Genomic DNA, 20,451 nt, shown 5'->3' with positions numbered 1-20,451 from the left:
GTGTGAAATTAAACCAAAAGGAAGAAAAAGAAAAGAAGGGAAGAAAAAGCAACTGCTTAGGCTGAAAGTAAAGACAGAAAAGCTGGACAACAGAAAATAGCTTTTTAAGTGGCTTTCTATAAAAACAGGGAATTTAGGAAACTCTGAATATACTTAACTACATTCCCTGATGAAAAAGAAAAGTAATCGAGAGTAAAAGATGTAAATTTTCTTGTTCCTCAATATTTGGAAGGAAAAAAAATCTATTCTTTTAATATGTGTGGAAAGTCTTGTAACTGAGTCAGCAGATGGAATTTAGAACATCTGGGTCCATTCCCACCTGTGACACTGATGTCTTCCTTGTGTCAAGTCCCTTTTTGTTGGCCCTCTAGGTTCCTCCCCTGCAGAAGGCAGCTGGGCAGCAAACTTTCCTCTTCTATTGGGCTGGAACTCAGAGAAATGACTGTATCTCCTGACACAAAGCCCTCCTGATCACCTGACACAAAATGGCCTTTCCCTTCTCTTCACCACGGTGTGATCCTGTTCCAGGGCCTGCTCTCCAGCACTTCATGCTGATCAAGGCAGAAATCTCGTGTGTCTCAGCCAGAACTGTGCTTGCAGCCTCTCAGAGCTGGCTCATTTTTAGCCCTTGGAACAAACTTGCTGCTTGTAGAAGACCACATGAACATAATGGATAAATTTTTCACAATATAGCTAACATGGACATTTTACTATGGCACATAAAAGTCCAACGAAGCACTTTTCCTGGTGAATGATCTATCCTTTGCAGCTGAACAGCTTCACTCCAACACAAGATGCCAAAAATCAAGGTTTGATGCTGCCTGATGGAAATGTAGCTATGGATAGTGAGACACAGCTGGCCCTACAGCATTACCAACAGCTGCAGGTTCACCCCAAGTTAGACACCCACTTCCTGGAGCCAGCTGGCCAAAGAGGAAAAGTTACCTTGCATGTTTGCTCACTCACTCCCTTCCCACTCATGAAATAAATATTGTAAGGTAAATAAAAAGGCCAGTTTATCACCTTGCGCTTTTATTTGTAAGTATCTGATATAGGAACCCAGATTCATAATGTTTTAATTCCTGGGGTCAGAAACTCATCAATAGTGCACACCCTGAGGAAATGTGGCAATATCCATGGAATTTCTTGAGATTAATAGAACTAAATTGATACCAAAACATCAGTCAAAACCACTTCTGTGAGCTACCTGTTTTCCTACTTGAAATTTTTCATTCTTCTGTTGCTTCAAAATTAAATTCAGAATTAAGATGGATTTTCTCCCCAAATGTTCTCCAATTTATGCCTTAAATAATCTCCCTGCTCCATCCCGGTGTTTTATATGAATAAAACTAATATTTTAATCACAGAATAAGGTGTCTCCTACAAAAGGTATCACTCTGTCAGGAATCCATTCTGTGTGCATTTATCCTACAGACTCCATACCCAGTACACTGACTGCATCAGTTTTTGTTTTCATAACCTATTCCTGACACCCAACAAGAACTGGGAGTGCTGCTCCAGGATTTGGCAAGAAGGAACAGGCTGTGGATGAGCAGGTTTCTCTGACTCACCTACACGGATCAACAAGGAAAAATAAAAGGGAGAGGGTGGGGATTGCAAAGGGAAAAAAAAAAAAGAGAGAGAGAGGAGTGACGTGTTCCCTTGGATGCAGTGTGTAATGCTGCTGGCAGACTGCCTGCTCCGGTGCCACAGAGTTCCAGACATGCCAGTCCAGCTGACTCAGCTCTTTGGAAGAAGGAAAGGGAAGGGAGAAATTTGTCAAACATTTCTGATACCTGAGGGACAGGGATCGCTGGGCTCTCCTCGAGGATCTTTGAACCCTGCTCTCACACCAGGGACTTCAGGGGTGTCCCCAGAGAGATATTAGAGATGCCCACATGATAACCCTGCTCAGAACTGCTTATGTCTGTACCAAATCCTGCCTCTGTGGTTGCTGGAAAATTCATCAGCACAGCTTTATCCCACAAACCAGAAATGTCAGGCCTTTCCTAGCCAAGGCTAACTGCTCTCAGACAAGACACTGTCTCCAAGGAAACAAGCAAAAAGCAGGCACATGAAGGGTATCCAAGTGAGAGAGAGTCTATGGCCCATGTCACTTTGCTATATAAAAATCTCAACATCAGATTCTCCGCAGTGGAATTTTTGCATGTGATTTATTTTTTAGAAAGACCTTGAAGCCCTTAAATCATCTGGGCTCTGGCTACCTGTGAGGACAGCTCTGTCCCACGAGGCAACACCTGTTAGGAACAGCCCCAGCTGTGTTTGGCTGGGGGGGACCTTGTGCTGTTGTCACAGAATGATTTGGGAGGGAAAATCATTCCATTCCACCCCCCCTGCCATGGGCAGGGACACCTTTCACTAGACCAGGTTGCTCAAAGCCCCATCCAGTTTGGTCTTGACTTGTATCCAAATAAATGAGGCAGGAGGAAGAAAGTATCCACCTATTTCCCAGCAAAAGGAACTGGAACACAGGCTAGGGCTTAGGCTGTCAAAGCCCCTAATTCTCATTGAAATCAAGCAGACCTCACTGCTTCTAAAGATAAAAGCCACATTGAACTAGTCCCAAAATGAGCACTGGGATGAGCCTGTCTTAATTTTCCAGTCAGGATTCTCCCCAGGGGAGGTCCTTGGCTGTCTCAGAGCACATGAGAACGTTTATGCCTCTTGCTGGAATAGAAGGAAAGAACACGTGCTCGGGGAGCACATTCCCTTAACACAGAGCAGCTGGCACAGATCCCTGCAGCCTTTCCCACTGGCAGTACCTCTTGCACCTTTGATACAAAGAGCCCAAACAAATTCTAAGTAGAGGCTCTTCCACAGGGATAGCTCTGTCCCATCCAGGTGCTCTTTGTCAAAGGTTCAATAGTCAGGGCCTCACCAGCATTTCTCCAGCTTCAGGAATGAAGATAGAGATCTTGACTCGCTGTTGCAAGGCAGGGAGGGAACTTGGGGCACCCTGTCTGAAATCAACACAGCACAGTTATGCAAAACATGTGTGCAACTGGCATCTCTTGTGTAATCCTGGCTGCAATCAACCTCTCTAACCACTCCAGAAGGGAAGGAGGGGCAGAGGGTGGAGAAAGTTCACACTTAGATCAAATAAAAAATGGGAAAATATCCAGAGAGCTTTAGTCAGGTAAAAACACAGTTCCCTCTCATGGGAAACCTCCAGGACAAGTTTCCTTGAACTTCACACAGGGTTATAAATAGGAGGAGAGTCACACAGAGTTCAGTACAGGTTCACTGTAAAAAAATCTAGACATTCTCATTTTCCTTCTTGAGTGATATCCATCAATATCTTAGCTCTAAGCCAATTCATAATTACAGGCTGCTGAGAGCTCAGGAGAATATATCAGTAGCAGCTTTCCACAATTCTGCTGTGGCGTGGGTTATGGGTTATTTTTGTGCCCCTTTAGTTTCTCTTGGCTTCCTTTCCAGATGGCAAAAATACCTCTTTACACCTTAAAACATATGCTGTCAAAGATGTCAGGGGTGGTTCTCCCTGTCACACTGCCCTGTAGCACAGCTCTGAGATATCAATGAAAGAAGGTCTCACACCACTGATGGGTTCCAAGCTCAAACATTCCCAAGCTGAAAGGTTTCACAAACTCCTTCAAGAACTGACAAGGGCCAGCTCCAAATGCTGGGTCTCCTTTCCCCAGAGACAATATGCAGAAGCTTTTTGCCCTAGAAAATAATTTTCTCAGGGGGGAAAAAAAGAACCCAACACTTGTTTGCTCCTTAGAGCTGCTGTGATATTTGCTGCTCAGAAGCGGTCTTGGCTTTGCTGAAATGTGGCTTAGTCACATCTAAACTATGTTCATATCTCAACTGCATGAAAAAGTTCTCTGTCACCTCTTGAATGTCTGTCTTCAAAAGCCACTGCAGATACCTCAGTGGCTGGCTCAGGAGCAGGAGGGCTCCTGGTGTGCTGCATCATGTCCCTCCAGCTTATCCTAACACAATGAGACACCCAAATCCCTGCAGATGCAACACCTGCACCTTAAATCCAGGGTTTGTATCTACATGTGCTAACTTGAGCATAAAAATACCGCATTTCTAAAACAATCCCTGGTGACAAGGAAAACAAGGGAACTGTTTCTAGCTGGAACTGAAAGGAGCAAAAGACTACAGATCTTTAAATACCTGAGCTACTAGAGTCTCACCTGCCAGCCTGTCCACAGCAGTTCTGGTGCAGAAAGACAAATGATGCACACAGAGCTACCTTGGTGCTTAGGTCCCTGAATTTGCAAATTGGGTCTCATGGGGGTTTTCCTGTTTCATTTTCTCATCACTGAAAAACAGATAACAAGGAGGCAGCAACTCACACCAACTTCACACAGGCTTGGGGCTGATGGAATAGATAGGGGTTTTTAAAGAAATGACGCAAAAATTGCAGGCTAAGTAGTAAGTCCTTTAGTATTATTAATAATCACCTTACTATTGTGTCTGAGATAATCACGCTGCTATCGGGGTCTAATACCTCAGTGGTTATGGTAACAATACAAAGTTATTATTCCTTCCACTTTGTAATTATCTCGTTTCACTCCTGCACAAAGGCTAAGTAAACCTAAGGAGATCGTGTGCAGCTCTGTGCAGCTGGGGCACCAGCACCACTGAGTACTCTACAATGTACTTACATGACCTTCATCACAGCAATACGTTTGTGCCTTGCCATGATTCCCACGTGCTGCCCTCTCACCATCTCAACTAGGTGGAGAAATGCTCTTTATTTCCATTTTACTGGCAAGCAACTGGGGCAGAGATAAGGTTAAGGGGTCTGCATCTGTACTGGCCCCTGTTTTCAAAGCATCGAATGACTTCGTAATTTAGTTCCCTCATAAACTAGTGAATAAAGGTAGCAAAACCATTCAAAAATTAGTAATAAAAAAGAGACTAGAGGATTGGAAGATAAAGACAGACTAGAACAGAATCAATGCTAGATATACAACTACAGCCTATCATAGTGTAAACTGAACACAGGAATTACTCACAGTCGCAAAAGATAGTGTTCGAAAGAGCAATAATCTACACCAAAAGTAAGAATAGTTAAGGTTAAATATCAGGATGAGAGTCACAGCTATAAAAAGCAGATGGGAAGTGGAATTGTCTCCCTAGGGAGGCAACAGAAACAGTCTCTGGATGTTTAAAAAACAGGTTAGGCATGGTGTTTAGAAGCACTGCTGCTCTATATGCAGAAGTCTTACCACATTCATGCTTTTTTGATGCCAGTGAAATCCCACATATAGCACTGTGGCAGAATAAAAGCCCAGAGGAAAAAGAAAGCACTGTCTTGTTTGCTGTGCCAGAACAGGAAGGCTGGCCTAGGAATTGGCAGCAGCCAGCAGCAGAGGGGCCTGTGTGCACTCCAAATTGTAGCCCAGAAGGGCAGGACCAGGTGCTTTGTTCCATTCCATGTGGCCTGAGGCAACACAGAGAGGGACAGAATTTGGGTAAAGATGCCAGGATGTGACTTGCTAACATGGAGGGGAGACAGGAGACATGCAGAAAACTGATGTCAGCAGTTCCATCCCAAACACAAGCTTCCATCCTTGCGTGGGTATTTAATCAGGAATGAACCAGTCACAATCAGAGATAACCCCATGTGAATCTCACACTGTGATGCTCCTGCCTGAACAAGAGCATTGTTACCTCCAAGCACTGCAGAGGACTTGCTGGCAGACCTGGCAAAGCCATGGTTCACTGGCAGAGGCAACAGGAGAGATCTATCTTACAAACACCAGGTGCTCCCGTGGTGTTGGTGCCTGTGATCTCTAGGAGAGGGGGAAGTCTCTATGCAGCCAATTTACAGGGAGTGCCCAGACTCTAGAAGTGCCACCACCTCCTCTGCTTGCATTGGGACACCACAAGACACAGGAAGCTGCAGGACATCTGCTCCTGCTGTCTCAATCACACACTCTAGACAGGAGTGGGGGAAAAGAAAAGTTGATACCTAGTCCTAAGAGAGAGAGGGATTCATGAGGTTGGTACATATCTCCATGTACCTTAGTTTGCCAGGACCACTCCTCCTGTTTCTCTGTTTCATCTGTCAAAAGCAGATTTCCTGCACTGAACAGTTAAAGACTGATTCCTAAAATACAGCAGATAAGAGGTAATCTTTATGGAATTTCAAGACCAAAACATAAAAGTGAACACTCCTTGCTTTGGGTGGAACCATACATTTTCACAAGTTGCCCTGAAAATGAAGACCAAATGTACTTCTCCTGGAATGATCAAGATCCTACAGCATTTTTAAATCAAAGATTTCTTTGATTTCTCAGTGGTAATTATACTCTGTAGAAAAGACCAAGCTTCTATACTGAGATAATCCTGAGCATAAAAGATAATCTGTCCATATAGCCAATACCAGTATTCATCACAGTAGTTGCTCTGGAGGTGAAGAAGACCCCTCCACTCCAAGGATCAGGTCCAGGTGGGGCTCTTGCAGAGCATGGGATACAAGAGTGCTCCACAGAGGATTGAATTTTAAACAAGGATCCTCAGGGCATAAAGCATAGCAAACTCCTACCCTGTATATATTTTAAGCTTACCTCTAAAAACTCACACACAAATAAATGGAAAGCAGAATATCAGAGCTTTTAGGCTCTCTCCAACATGGAGTGAAGGCCTCTAGGTGCTGGAAGCAGTAATGAGAAGCAGAGCTGCTGCAGGATTGTGCACGTGCTCACAGTGGTTTGGAACCCGCAGCCTGATAAGGAAAACCCAAAATGATTTTGTGACGAGGGTAATTCCACTGAGTTTAACTGAAACAGCATAAGAAAACCGGAGAGGAAGAGCAGCTCTGCCTGATTAAATAGAGCTCTAATATCAGATCAACAGCATAAATACCCACCAGCTCATCACAGCTGAGGGAAGATGCTGTTTGCTAACCTATTTGGAGAAATGGCATTTGGATGCAGAATATCCCCTTGATTCTTCACATACACATTTGATTTTTCAGACTGTATCCTATGTGTCTGCTTTGAATTTTTTTTTCCCATTCATAAAGTGTTTGAGTCAGTCCATTTCAGAGTGTAATGAGAACTTCAGATCATAAGATTCATCTAATTATGACATTCCCATCCTCAAAAACACGGTTACAGAGAAGATACTGGGCCTGTTAAGAGTGGAGATGTTAATAGTGGCAAAAGTTCCCTCAAGATGAAAAAGACCGGTTTAAAACATTGACTTCATTATTCTTAATAACCATCCTTGCCACTGTTTTAGTAATTCTCACTGGCTTTTCACAGCTGGGAACTCATGGACAGCACTGTGTATTCCAGCACTTGTTCATCCAATTTTTCAGCCAAAATGAGCTGCTCAGAAGTGGGACTCTCCCAAACATGTATTGAGGCAGGCATGTCATCAGGATTGGGGAACAGGTTCATTCTACCTCTGAGCACAGCTGCACACACAGACTGCCCTCCTCAGGTCTGCCATCCAGCTCCAGGGGTGTGGGCACACCTGGGATGGCTCACTGCCACCCAGGCAGGGCTGAAAGGGAAGCCCTTGTGGACAAGATGACATGAGAAACCTAAGCAACAAATATGGAAAGAGTCTTCATGAACAGGGCATTTTCCTTTTTAATTATACATGCCTTTCATCTTGCACACTGTACATGGTTTGCTAAGATTGTGCTTTTGGGAGTTTTTGCCTAAGCCTTTCTTTTTAAAACAAAGGCTTTCTGCTTTTCTTTTGCAAATAAAGGGGTACCATTAGTGCAGTGCTATTGGAGAGCTGGGCAGAAACAAACAACATGCAGCAGCAATGCAGGACGAAGAGTGGGAAGAAAAAATATTTCTTAAAAGCAAAAAAATTGTTTGGAGAGGACACTTTCTAAGCAGGAAAGCAGTACCTTCAAAGCCAATTTCAAAATGTATTGTGAGGACAATCTTCTGTGAAAAAATAATAATCTGACTACCCATTTTTTAGGAAGAAACAGACAGTAAAACCGCTTTCATATATGAATAACACTTACACACTCCCACAGCAATGAACGTGACTGAAGCCACCTAGTAAAATGAAAAATCAGGAAATTCCAGAATTAATGTCCATGTGGACAGTTTGTGTGGACAAGCAAGATGAGACAGTCTTTTAAGCACTAAACAATTGGCACACAGGACCATCCTTAGTGCAATGGATGGGTGATGCTCACTTACTCAAAACCTATTCTGAGTTTTGTTTTCTCCTCAGCAAGCGATCCCATCCCTCATTTATCACTTAGTGCCCAAGTCCTGCTCTGAAAACTGAGGTGCCTGTGTTTGCTACTGGCTCTTCCACATGGCTCATCACTGCAGCCTTGCCTTGACTTTTTCAAGCACTGTCAGGGCATTCATGTTTACAATAGCATTATGAGGGGAGGGCTGACTCAGCTCCATTTTAGACACAAGAGAAATCCACGCCAAAACCTAACTGCTAAGTTTATGTGCCCATCTGAGGATGCCTGGATTTTTGGGGTAAAACAGCATAAGGCTGTTATACCTTTCAAAGTATGGAGGCCAACATCTGGATGGCTTTAACCATCAGATTGACCTGTCAGATTCAGCTGCCTTCCTTAAAACTTCTGGGGTTTGCTCATTAACCGCCTGCAGCAGAATTTTTCCTCATACAGTTTGTCTTTGCCACTGTCTTGTTGTGCAATTCCAGAGGGGATGGAGACAACAGGCATGTCTCAGGGTGAGATAGAAGGTACTCTGTGAATGCCATCAGTAGATTGGCTTTGCCTGGATGTTTTTTCCCCTTAAAACAGCAAAACCCAGGCAAGGTGAAGCCAATCCCTGCTGATTTGTCCAGTGCATCCTGCAGGAAGGGGCTACCAACTTCTGCTCTAGCACTCCACAGCCTCACATTCCCATCCTGGAAGCCCTCTCTGGTACCCCTCTTATATTATGTGGGTTGTGGAACTATGGAGTTAATTCTGAAAACATCACCTGAAAGTCCTGTAAGTACCTTGAGGTACATGCCCACTCTTAGTGTAATTCTGTGCATGAATCTTTCCCCAGGCATTATCTTACTGATGTCCTGAAGGCATCATTATATTCCTGAAACCAAAGCAGCTGCATGTGGGAGGAAAATACAGACATAAAGTTCATCAGAACTCTCTATGTCCGTAAAAGGTAAATAACTGCAGGAGTAAATCACTGCAAGTGATAAGTCCTTAATTATTTAGGGCTAAACAGCAGTAGCAGCATTACAGATGAGATTATTTTGTTAACCACTCAGCCTGGGAACACTTACACAGTAAGATATGATTGTGCACAAGAACAGGAGACAAAATGCAAATTGTGATGCTTAGAAACATTTTCAAACTAACAGGAAATAATATTAAAAAGTAAGAACAAACATCAATCCAAAGAAAAAGAAGTAATTATTTTTAAATTACTAGTAAGTATCAGCTACTTCAGATATCTCAGAGATGCTTCTGCTAGTTTCTGTTTGCATCTACATTTCCTTATTTTTTTACCTTTCCTGTTGTACTGTACAAAAACTTCACTAAGCACAGGAAGAACTGACTAAAAACCAGCAGTGAGAATCTGTCACTGACTAAGTGGTGACACAAGCAAAGTGCTCTGAAATCCACAAGTCAAACTAACTGAGGAAAAGGAAAGAGATAAGACAGAATTCTTCAATTCCTTTATTGTATGATTTGCCTTCCATAGTAGCTTAAAGCTTCTTGGGAAGGAGAAAAGATTAAGGGGTTTTGCTTGAGTATTTTATTTTTTTATTAACAGAACTCTTATTTAAGTAGGAAAAGAATATACATACATACATTCAAAAAAAGGGGATTTGGTGTTGCATTCATGAAACTGTGCACCAGATTCTCAGCTGGTGCAAAACAGGAGTACTTTCCTTACTTAGAGGATGTAATTCCAATCTCCATCAGCTGAGGATCCGATCTAAAGAGATTTCCTCTTACAAAAATATATTTGGACTCACCTCAATTTAGACACTAAATGTACCAGATTGAAACTGGCTTGAAGTCTCCTATTTCAAAACATTTTTCAACCTCTTCTTTCTATATTTTATCCAATATCCTCTTTTCTGGCCAGAAATAGCAGAGGATGCAAACACTGACAGAATCATGGAATGGTTTGGGTTGGAAAAGACCTTCCCTACAGTTGCTGGATCTGCTCCACCTTCCAGGCCTAATACAGACTTTGATGTGTCCTTCATGAAAGCACAGAATGCTTGTGCAGCACACTGACATCAAACTGTTTAGAGTCCCTTGGGGACATCTACCCATCTTCTCCACGATCCAGGTGTGCATAAGCCAACCCAGCCTGCCCATATGGCAGGGACAGACACCTTAACTCCCATGGCCATGGCCAGAGTGGCATTCTGCCTTTGTGCAGGGGGATATCAGGTTTTAGGGTAATAATTAAAACTCTTCACCTGTGAATGCTAAGAACTCTAAGAACTGTCTTGAAGAGTATTGTGAGAGTATTTGTCTCTTTCTGCTGGCCCTCTGCTGAAAGCTGCTGTATCTGAATGCTTAGAGGGGTGACACTTTCTCCACTGAAAGTTACAAACTGAGCAGAGCTGAGCATGGCTAAGTCAGTTAGGGAAGGAGCTCCAGGGGAACTGGTGCTAAGCAGCTTAGGTGCCTTCTGAAAATCCCACACCTCTACATTCCATCCTCACGCAAAACACAGAACCATCAGCCACGTGTTCTTCACACAGGAAGAACAATCTCTGCCAATGGCAGTATCTAGGTAACAAAATCTATATTCATATTGTGAGAAGGTCTTCAACTGCAATGTTTGTGTTTGGTAATATGGGAAATTTTTTTGTCACAACTCTTTGTTTTAATTGCGAACATTTGCATTGTGTTCGATTTTCTTTTTAAATTTCCAGTTGAAACTACAGTTATTGTTAGATGTGTGAAAATTGCAGCTCACAGTTCCAGAGACATTTTCCCTACTGACTTTCAGATCAAATCCAGCTCAAGCAATCCTCTCACAGCCTAGTCCCAACTCTTGTACTCCCTTGGAAGTTCAAAGCTTTCTTTCAGCGTTTTCCATCAATACAGCGTCCTGCATGCTCCCAAATCTGCTTGAAGAAGCTTACTAGCTTACCCTTTCCTATTCTTGGAAATGCCAAAGCAACTCTGTATCCCAAAACCAACTCAATGCTCCTAAAACAGAAACACCTTCTGAAGTGAGACTGACTCTGGAGAAGAAATACTTATAAAGGGTCAGGAAACCCATGCAGGATTTCTGCCTGCAGTTGCACCTCCACCACTGTATTTCAGTGGTCACACATTTGCTAACACCTCAAAGAAGTTTATTTGTTATGCTGCCACTTGCAACCAGCCCAGTTATCTCTGCTCATTCAACAATTAAACATACAGCCTCTTATAAATGGCCCAAACACACAAGCTGAACATTCAGGAGATACAAACACAGCAAGTTAAGATCTTACTCAAGAGTCCTGCACAGATGAGTGAGTGGGCAGAATGCAGCTTCCTGGTGCAGGGACAGGGACAAAAACCACAGCTGATCTCAACTGCTGGAGCTCCAACAGTACCAGCACACAGCTATGAGACAGGTATTCCTCAACAACTTATCAAGAAAGTCTATCATGTAGACTTGATACAGACATAATCCTATGATTTAACAAGGAAAGAGAAACCTAGTCTCTCTTGACCACCTTCAGCTCTAGGGTGAGTGGCTGCCATGAGCTAGGACTTTACAGCAAGATCTAACTGAATCAAAAATGCAATTTAGAGGGCTTTGAAAGATGAACAAGTTTGAACTCAACCAGCATATGGCATTTATTAGATGAAGAAATGGGTATGAACTGCAAAGCCGGCTTCCAAGGGCCCACAGTTATTCTTTGTGATCTCTGGAATTTCACAGCCACTTTGGGGCCCAGAATGTCAAAACAATCTGCCAGCAAAGCCGGGATACACCCAAGGAGACACTGAGAGGGAAATGCGATAGCATCAGCAGAGGAGCTCAGTTACACAAAAGGAGAGGTGTGGCTGAACCACAACTTTTCTGATTCACATCAAGGCTTTCCCAAAGCTGAGAGCTGCACTCTCTGAAGAGGACGGCACAGACCCAGAGCTACACTTGATTTGCACTACCTGCTGCACTGGGACGGTAGTGATAAAGGAAGGAAGAGGTGTGAGGAGAAGCCAAGGTGGGCTCACCAGAGTGTGTCCTGAGGTGTCCTGTGAGGGCGTCCCTCCGCCGGCAGGCGTAGCTACAGAAGGGACATTTGAACGGTTTCTCCCCAGAGTGCAACTTGATGTGCCTCAGCAGGTTCCCCTTCTGGGTAAAAGAAGCTCCACATTGGTTACAGTGGAAGGGGCGTTCACCTGGAAGGGAAGGGGAAGGGAGAGAGCTGTCAACACACATCGGAGGATGCACAGAGGCCACTTTCCCACTCTGTACCAGTGCCATTGCACATGGGTACAGTCCCCACCACCACCATCACACGGCACTTCTAAAGTCAGAGGCCGTTTCTTTTGCACAATGGGCAAAGCCTCCAATAGTGATTTGAGGCTCTTTCCTTGAGGTGATCAATGCTTCCTGGTTTTCTTGAAAGTTCTTCACCTCAGAGCTTCTATCCTTCATAAAAGATGAGCTCTGCTGAAAATTTAGATCCATAGCTGTGGTTTTGCAGTATTTACTTCTATGGTTTTGCACTTATATTTAGAGTAGGTCCAATCCATATGAGTATTCAGAGCTGATCATAACAACTGGACTTTAGCAAAGGTGTTAAGGTCTTTGGTTCAAACCAAACCTTTTGCTTGTGCTATACTTTAACTGAAAGCCCTTTCAAAAGGCTGCTTTGCATTGCTAGAGTGACATGGAGGGCATGGATGCGAGTGAGGATCAGGGTTGCAAGCTCTGGGCAGTACTGAAAGTTGAGAAAAATCTTACACCATTAAACTGTAAACCAAGCAAATTTGCACTCTACATAAAACAAATTTAAAAGACTGATTTGATGAAAAACTAACAGAAACCCTAGACCTTACCCTAACACGTCATCCCATGTGTTCACACACACTCACACACGTCCAAAGCTAATTTTTATGTTAAGCCTTCATATTTGCCTTAGTGGGGATTGGGTCCATTAAAAAAACCCCCCACCTTTAAAAAAAAAATGATTTAGAGGAAAAACCCCTGATGAACTCACACAGGCTTTCTGGAACATTATCAAAACCATATTCTGCATCAACATTTGTTGAGGACAATCAGACTGTTCGAGCAGTCTTGCACAGGCAGTCAGCTCTAATCACCTGCTTATGTCCTGCTGAGCAGATCAATTGAACACAAGCATATACTTGTGCTAGCCACTTATCCAAGTGCCTTACTGCAGCTGGGCTTTAGATCACAGAATTCCAGAACAGTTTGGGTTGGAAGGGACCGTAAAGCCCATCCAGCTCCACCCCCTGCCATGGCCAGGGACACTTTCCACTATCCCAGATTGCTCCAAATCCCATCCAGCCTCGCCTTGAACACTTTCAGGAATGGGACAAGCCACAGTTTCTCTGGCCAACCTGTGTGAGGGCCTCACCTCCCTCACAGGGAAGAATTTCTTCCATATATACCTGATTTAAATCTACTCTCTTCCAATTTAAAGCATTACCCAATGTCTACACCAAGCAGGGCCCCAGCTCGACAAGGTCTTGATCATCAGATTTCAGATGTAAACACCCTCATCCACATTTTTCAGTGTATCACCTATTACAGAATCTTGGCCAAATCCTGCTGGGACCTTCTGAGTTTGAATTCAGTGGCCTGAAGCACGGACCTTGTGAAAAACAAACACATTCTGTGATCTCTCACATCTCTTCAAAGCCTTTTACAATTGCTTTAAAACAATTACTCCCTCGCTGGACAAAATGAATGCTACCTCTGTATCAAAGCAGTTCACGTGTCTGTCTAGGGTAAAGTCCAAAACACATCTGGAGATTCGAATGGAAGGAGAGGGAGGCAGAGAGCTCTTACAGATGTCCACAAGCAATTCTTGTGTCAGTGGATCAAATCACTGCCAGGACTATGATGCTGCCAGGAGGGCAGCACAAGGTGTGCCATGTATATGCCATACTCTGCAACTTTATTTCACACCTGGGAGATGGAAATCACATCTGAGGCCGCCACAGAGGTACTCAAGGAGATACTAAGGTTCCTACAGTCTCACAGAGAACATTATGGAGTAATAATAATAAAAAAAATCACAGCATAAAGCTCTTCTTCCAATACTCTGAACACGAGCTCATTAGAATTGATAAAGAGTTTGTGGTTTCCCTTTCAAACTCCCACACTATACTTAAATGATCTGATTAGCCATTATCTTCTTTTACATCATTTCAAAATGTCCATAACAGAGATCTGTAAAGAGACTGCAGTAGAAAAATACATGGGGTTTTTTTTCTTTTCTGTTTTGCTTTCGCTGTCTGAGAAAAAGGGGAAAACCCTTTCCTTTGACACATTTCTGAGTATTCTGGAATGATAGCTTCAGTTTCAGGATGACAACATGAAAGAAGGTAGCACGTTTCTTACCAAGTCTAAAGTCTTTCCTTTTACTCCTGCTGTATTTAAAATTATGCAGTTACTGCGTTTTACCCAGTACATCACCCACTTATCTCTGACATTTTGGAGGCCACATATGAGCAGGTATTACTCCTCCAACAACTGGCTGCTCTAGAGATGCTGAAAGCTTTCAGTTAGGAATTCAAATAGCCACTGCACCACAGTTTGATGGCAAAGACGACATGAAAACACTCACCACAAAATCACCCGTAGTCTGCTCCTCTCTTGCAACAGACAGATCCGCTCCAATAGCACACTTTACCTTAAATAACCTTTGTATCTATTTAAAGGCAGCCTGAATTCATTTCTCCTACTGGCTTCATTCCGGGTAAATAGCTGCTTTGATGTGTTTGTTACACTTTTGTCCAATCACTCGATTCCAGCTCCTTGTTTAAGCCGCAGGCTTGAGGGATGCAATTTTGGTCACACCTTCGTGCTATTGATTAGCAGCTTTTACATTTAGCACAGCTAATCTGAGAGGCCATTATCCAATAGAAGGGTGCACAGAGCAGTAACGACTGCATAGCAAGAAGGTTCTGTTGGTTTTCCAAGAACTGTGCTGTCTGATGCCCACCCCAGATACTAGCAAACAAGCCTTTTTTTATCACTTCAACGCCTTGAGAAGACTGTGTTCCAATTATTTCTCCTGCTGCCTTTTCCTGGTAGTTTTGTGAACTGTTCTCCAGAATTATTACCTACCAGTAACAACATAACAACCTTGACATCCTTATTCACCTCCCTCACTTTTCTGTGAAAACTCAGAGGTTTTATCCATGAGCTGAAATCAATCATACTTCAAACTAAACATCCACTCACAAAAAGTCTTTAAAAACAGCTTTTCTCTACATGATGATCCCTGACTGTGCTTAAAGTGTTTTTCTGGGGGGGGCTGATAGCAACACAGACATACCCAGAACTCTGGACCTATTAAAGGCAGCACACACGACTCCAAGAGAGTAATGACAATTATAAGCGTGGTGTGCTTCCCCATCACTTACAGCTATGTATTTCCTGCTCGACTCTATGTACTTACACTGATTTAATAAATAAGAACTCTGCTGAAAGGCAACTAAGCAAGCTTTGTGCTTTTCAGCATTGGAAACTATGTGACTGCAACATAACTACAAAAAACGTTTCGTCTACTTTAAGTATTAAACCTCTTCTCTATTATTGAGCTAAACCAGTGCAGAAATGCCTCCAACTCAGTGACTTTCAGAGTGGCAAGAGGGGGAGGGAGAGCCAACTAAACAAAAAAGATGTTTCTTTTCAACTCCAGATTTAGAGTCTAAAGCCAGACAAAACCAGGAATGCCTAAAAACCCTTGCTCTCCAGCAGAGGGAATTTAATTACCTAAGTTACTTCAGGAATGGACAAGGCAAGATAAGCCACAGCTGCCAAGTATTATCTTTCCTAAAGGCTCTGTTAAAAGGGGCTTGTGCCAGGGAATAATTAAATTAATAAATAAATACATCCATAGAGTTTTATCATTTTACAGTTGAATAAAATATTAATTAAAAGGTACTATTTCAATATTTGCCTCTAAATTATAATAATATACTGCTGAAACCTCACAGTTCACTGTTAACGTGCATCCATTACTGCTCTGTCTCCTCCTTGAAAACTAATAATGAATAAATAGCAATGAAATATTACAGCTCATGAGTTACACAGGTATCTGAAGCGCACAGGTTAACTTCCTCTCCTGTAAATAAATCCTGAGACAAATGGTGAAGTGGCCCCCGAAGACAGGACAGGCAAGACATGGGCCTTTCTTTCACAGTATCTTTCATACATGACAGCAGGATGGAGACTTCACTGCACGAGCTAGAGAGCTGCTGGGCTGATACAACCTGAAACCGGGCGAATGAACCGATGAACTTCCTACTAATAGATTTCACAGATGTCAAATGTTGTTTCAAAAAGCAAACCAACTCCTTTTTCTGCTTAATTGGAAGCTTCCCTGCACAACAGCACTCCTTTCCCGCCTTGGCACGGAAGTGCTGTGCAGAAGTTTCAGTATGAGTTAACCTTCTTTGAATCTCAGACCAGTGCAAAACACTGATATTTTCGCTGTAAAGATATTTTCTGTATTAAAACAGAAATTAGTCTGAGGATGTGGAGCCCACAGACCTGGCAGCCAAGGAGATTTAGATTTTCCTAGCCCTTGGCTGGTAACATTTGTCCCTTTGAAATCAAACGGGGAGTGACTCACAAATTAATGCACTGGTTCTCACTAACACAGTCAGGGAATTCCTGCAGCAGCATAAAAACCAGGTCCAGAGGGGCTTCAACATCTCTCCTGGTTCAATGTGTATCTGGGAACTCAACCTTTTTTGTGTGGCAGATACTTTTGATATGCAAAGTACAGCTTAAGTACTTCTCAAACGGGATTTTTTCCTTTCCAGCCTCTTAATACAAAATTACTGTGCCCATGCTGCCATCAGAAAGTATTTGCTCTTGCTAACAATACCGATTTTCACCCTTCCACAATAGGCTTTTTGTTAATGTTCATTTTGTTAAAATGAAACATTTCTCCTGATCCATCAGATGCTGCAACTGCTGTGATTCTGCTCTGTCCCAGGAACACAAGGGAATCATCAGCAGTGACAGCAGCCAGCTCCAACCTGCATTTACCCAAGTGAGACACAGAGCAGCAGACATTGCTCCATTTCTCTATTTGTTATTCCAGGGATCATAACTACCTCCTTACTGTTCTATCTGATTCACTCAACAGCCTCCACAGCACATGAAATCAGTGATTTCAGTAGGTTGGAGGTTTTTTTGGGAAAAACCTGCTTCCAGACAGGGAAATTTATTATAAAACAGTGACAAATCTCTCGTGAAAAATTCCAGGGAAATCCTGGGTGATTTCCAATTGTCCTCTGTGTAAATTTATGACTGCAGTCTTAAGACAGAAAAATCTTTTAAGTGAACTTGGCAAAGCTATCAAAAGAATTAATTATTGAGAACTGCAAATAAAACACATCCTTCTGCCCAGAGCAATTTCAAAAATCTCAGCTCCCCTTCCTTATGCCTAAGTAGGAAAAGAGATGATTTTTCAGAAAGTTAGACTTCAGAACCTAAGTAGAAAATCGGACTTTCAGAAATTTAGCCCTAAAATTTTTGATTCAGTGCCAAATCTATTAACATTGCAAGAGATGGGGATGCTGCACTAGGTTACAAATTAGAAATGAAACAAAAGAAACCTTTCTGCCAGCAAAATGAGAGAGGTAGTCCAGTGGAGTTCATCAAAATGTGTTTATATGACTATTTATTTAGATTTGCTCCTGGTTAGCTGCTTAGGCATACAAGCCTTCTATATGGAACAACACAACTGGGCTTTTTCCTCATTTATTACTGCTGTTCTAACAACTTGAACTCTGCATGGAAAAAAAGTTAAATTGCATTCAGAGTCCCGGGGTTAATAAGTTCAGTTGTAACACTAAGGGTGCTAAAGCAGAGGTTGAACATCCTATCATGGACACACAACTCATTTCACTGACTTATGGTATCAAACTGCTTGTGGAGTCCAAGCAAAGATCTGGGACCATCCTGCAGTTAACACCTCAAAAAAGCCTAAAAGCAAAATGCCAGCAGCCCAAAATAAGAGTGGAGCAAGGCTGATGTCCCAGAGCCTCTGCCCAGGCTGTGCTTTGCCGCTGTGCTGCTGCTGCATCCACACAGAGACAGCATTTAACCTCTGTGCTTCACACAACAATGAGGATGAGAAGCTGTGGAAGCCCAATCCCCAGAGGTGTCCAAGGCCAGACTGGACAGGGCTTGCAGCAACCTGGGCTCGTGGAAGATGTCCCTGCACATGGCAGGGGGTGGGATGGGATGAGCTTTAAGATCCCTTCCCACCCAAACCATTCCATGATTCTGTGATGCCAGCCTTCCCTCAGAAATACAAATTTCAAAATCTAGCAGTGAACTGGATGCTACAGCAGAGAAAAAAAATAAATTAAAAGGGTCACAATTCACAGCAAAAGGGAGAACAACACATGGACCTCTCAGAGCACAGAAGTATCAGCATGGCTATAGCAGAATAAGGTCCCTGCTTTACCAGAAACACAGAGCATTGGAATTTTAACTCAGGCCCACAGCAGAAAGCATAAAGAGGTGAGAAATCACTGAGGCTCCTTCTCATGATCTCAGAAAACCTGGATTATTTGCCTCTTCTCCTTCCCCCTCTTCCCTCTCCATCCCTAAGAACAAATCCCTGGAGTATCCAATGGCAATATTCTATGACCAAGTCATCTCCTGCAGTAACAAAAACCTGATAGAGATCATGCAACTTGAGGAATGTGCTGTAGAGTATGAAATTTGGACCAAAAGACCACAGTATGGGAAAATAGGAAAATAAATCCAGCTCCTGCTCTTTTTCTGACACAAGGATGCGGCACATGAGGGAGGGGGTTACCCTGCTCACTAATGCAGGGATTGCATCACACTCAATTCCCACACCAAGCATTTTATTTATTTTCTGTCAGCAATGACAAATAAATAGAAAGGCCTTCTCCGGGTGCCCAGGCAGAGCACAAAAACACTTCACCTCAATTAGCAGTTTTTCAGAGAAACTATGTGCTTGGCACAATCAGCAGTGCCATGGGCTCTGTGAAGGAGGGGCACAGAGCAGAGCATCACCTGGACCACGATCTGAGGGAGGAATGGCAGTCCCCAGCTTGATCTATCACAGGAAGGGGTGACTGCACACCAGGATCCGAGACGGGACACTGAGCTCACCTACTCTGGCCTCAACCATGACACGGATTATTTTCCTCATCCCTGTGTATCTGTTTGACTGAACTACCATAATCTGGCAGGGAAGACAGCTGCTCTTCAGGAACAAAGGAATAATGGCTGGAGAAATGCCCCTCTCTGTGAATAGCACAGCCAGAGCCCACAGCACAGCTTCTTGCCAAGCCTCGATCCCCTGTGCAAGGAAAGCTGCACTCATCCCAGCACACACACAAATTACAGCCTCTGCTGTGGACCACAGCATTTTGGGTGACTTACATAAAATGCTGACAGGTTTTCGGGGAAGGGAAAAGCACTTCAGTTTCTGCCAATGCAAACAACCGGTCAGATCATGCTCTGGCTGTGTACAGTTAAAGAGGAGAGTAAGGCAGGATTCAGCTCCCAAAACATACTTAAATTGGCTTTGAGAGGTAGGGATGTGCATGCCACTTGGATTAGCTGATAAAGAATGTCATCTGTTTCCACTCACTAGGGACAGCCTCCCTTCTCTCCACCATTCTCCCTTGGGCTGCAAAACCAGACTACCCACAGGTCAGGGCTCATTCCAGAGCTGGGGCCAGCCCATCACGCCCCACTGCTGAGGAAGTGGCAATATATTTTAAAATACTGCACTTTACAAGATAGATACCAGCAGTGTGTTAAAAATATGCCTCAAAATCCAGGATGTGGAAATCCAAGCAAACTTCTCCTTCTGTTGTGGACAGCAAAGTAGCAGCATGTATTAAAAAACAAACAAAGTGGAGGGAAAAAAAATCCTCTACAAAATTTGCCAACTGGTTTACCGAGAACAGAGCACCGAGCTGCGCATTAAAAGAAATGCCATTTCTATATGCTTGAAATCATCTGTATAGAACAGCACATCCCAGCTCCTCTGCTCTGATGGGAAAAGAGTCAGAGCTCTCTGAGGAACCAGCAGTAGCCCGAAGGAAAAAGCTACCAGTTATGCAATTGCTGCCCATGCACCCGCAGACGGCCGTCTCGCCCGCACACAGAGGAGATTTTGTTTCTTTCGCTTTGAATTTACACATCTTTCTTTTAACATGAAAAAGGCAGCTTGTCTGTTTTCAAAAGATGCACCAGCTATCCAGTATCTCAGAAATTCAGACCACTTAATTAAGTACCTAAA

General features: G+C 43.2%; 1 protein-coding gene across 6 annotated transcripts in view; it reads right to left on the bottom strand.

The window, feature by feature from the left end:
- The window catches only part of IKZF2 (IKAROS family zinc finger 2), a 119,258-nt gene that overhangs the window by 34,691 nt on the left and 64,116 nt on the right, over positions 1–20,451 (bottom strand). For all 6 annotated transcript variants that reach the window (XM_039728698.1, XM_039728696.1, XM_039728699.1 and 3 more), the window contains one exon: positions 12,176–12,343. In XM_039728698.1, coding sequence (XP_039584632.1) covers positions 12,176–12,343 — 168 coding nt within the window. The remainder of the gene's footprint in view (positions 1–12,175; positions 12,344–20,451) is intronic.

Source organism: Passer montanus, unplaced genomic scaffold, assembly GCF_014805655.1.
Source record: "Passer montanus isolate IOZ18808 unplaced genomic scaffold, ASM1480565v1 scaffold66, whole genome shotgun sequence".
Lineage (NCBI taxonomy): Eukaryota > Metazoa > Chordata > Aves > Passeriformes > Passeridae > Passer > Passer montanus.
Note: the sequence above shows the minus strand (reverse complement) of the source record. Positions and strands in the feature narration are given on the sequence as shown.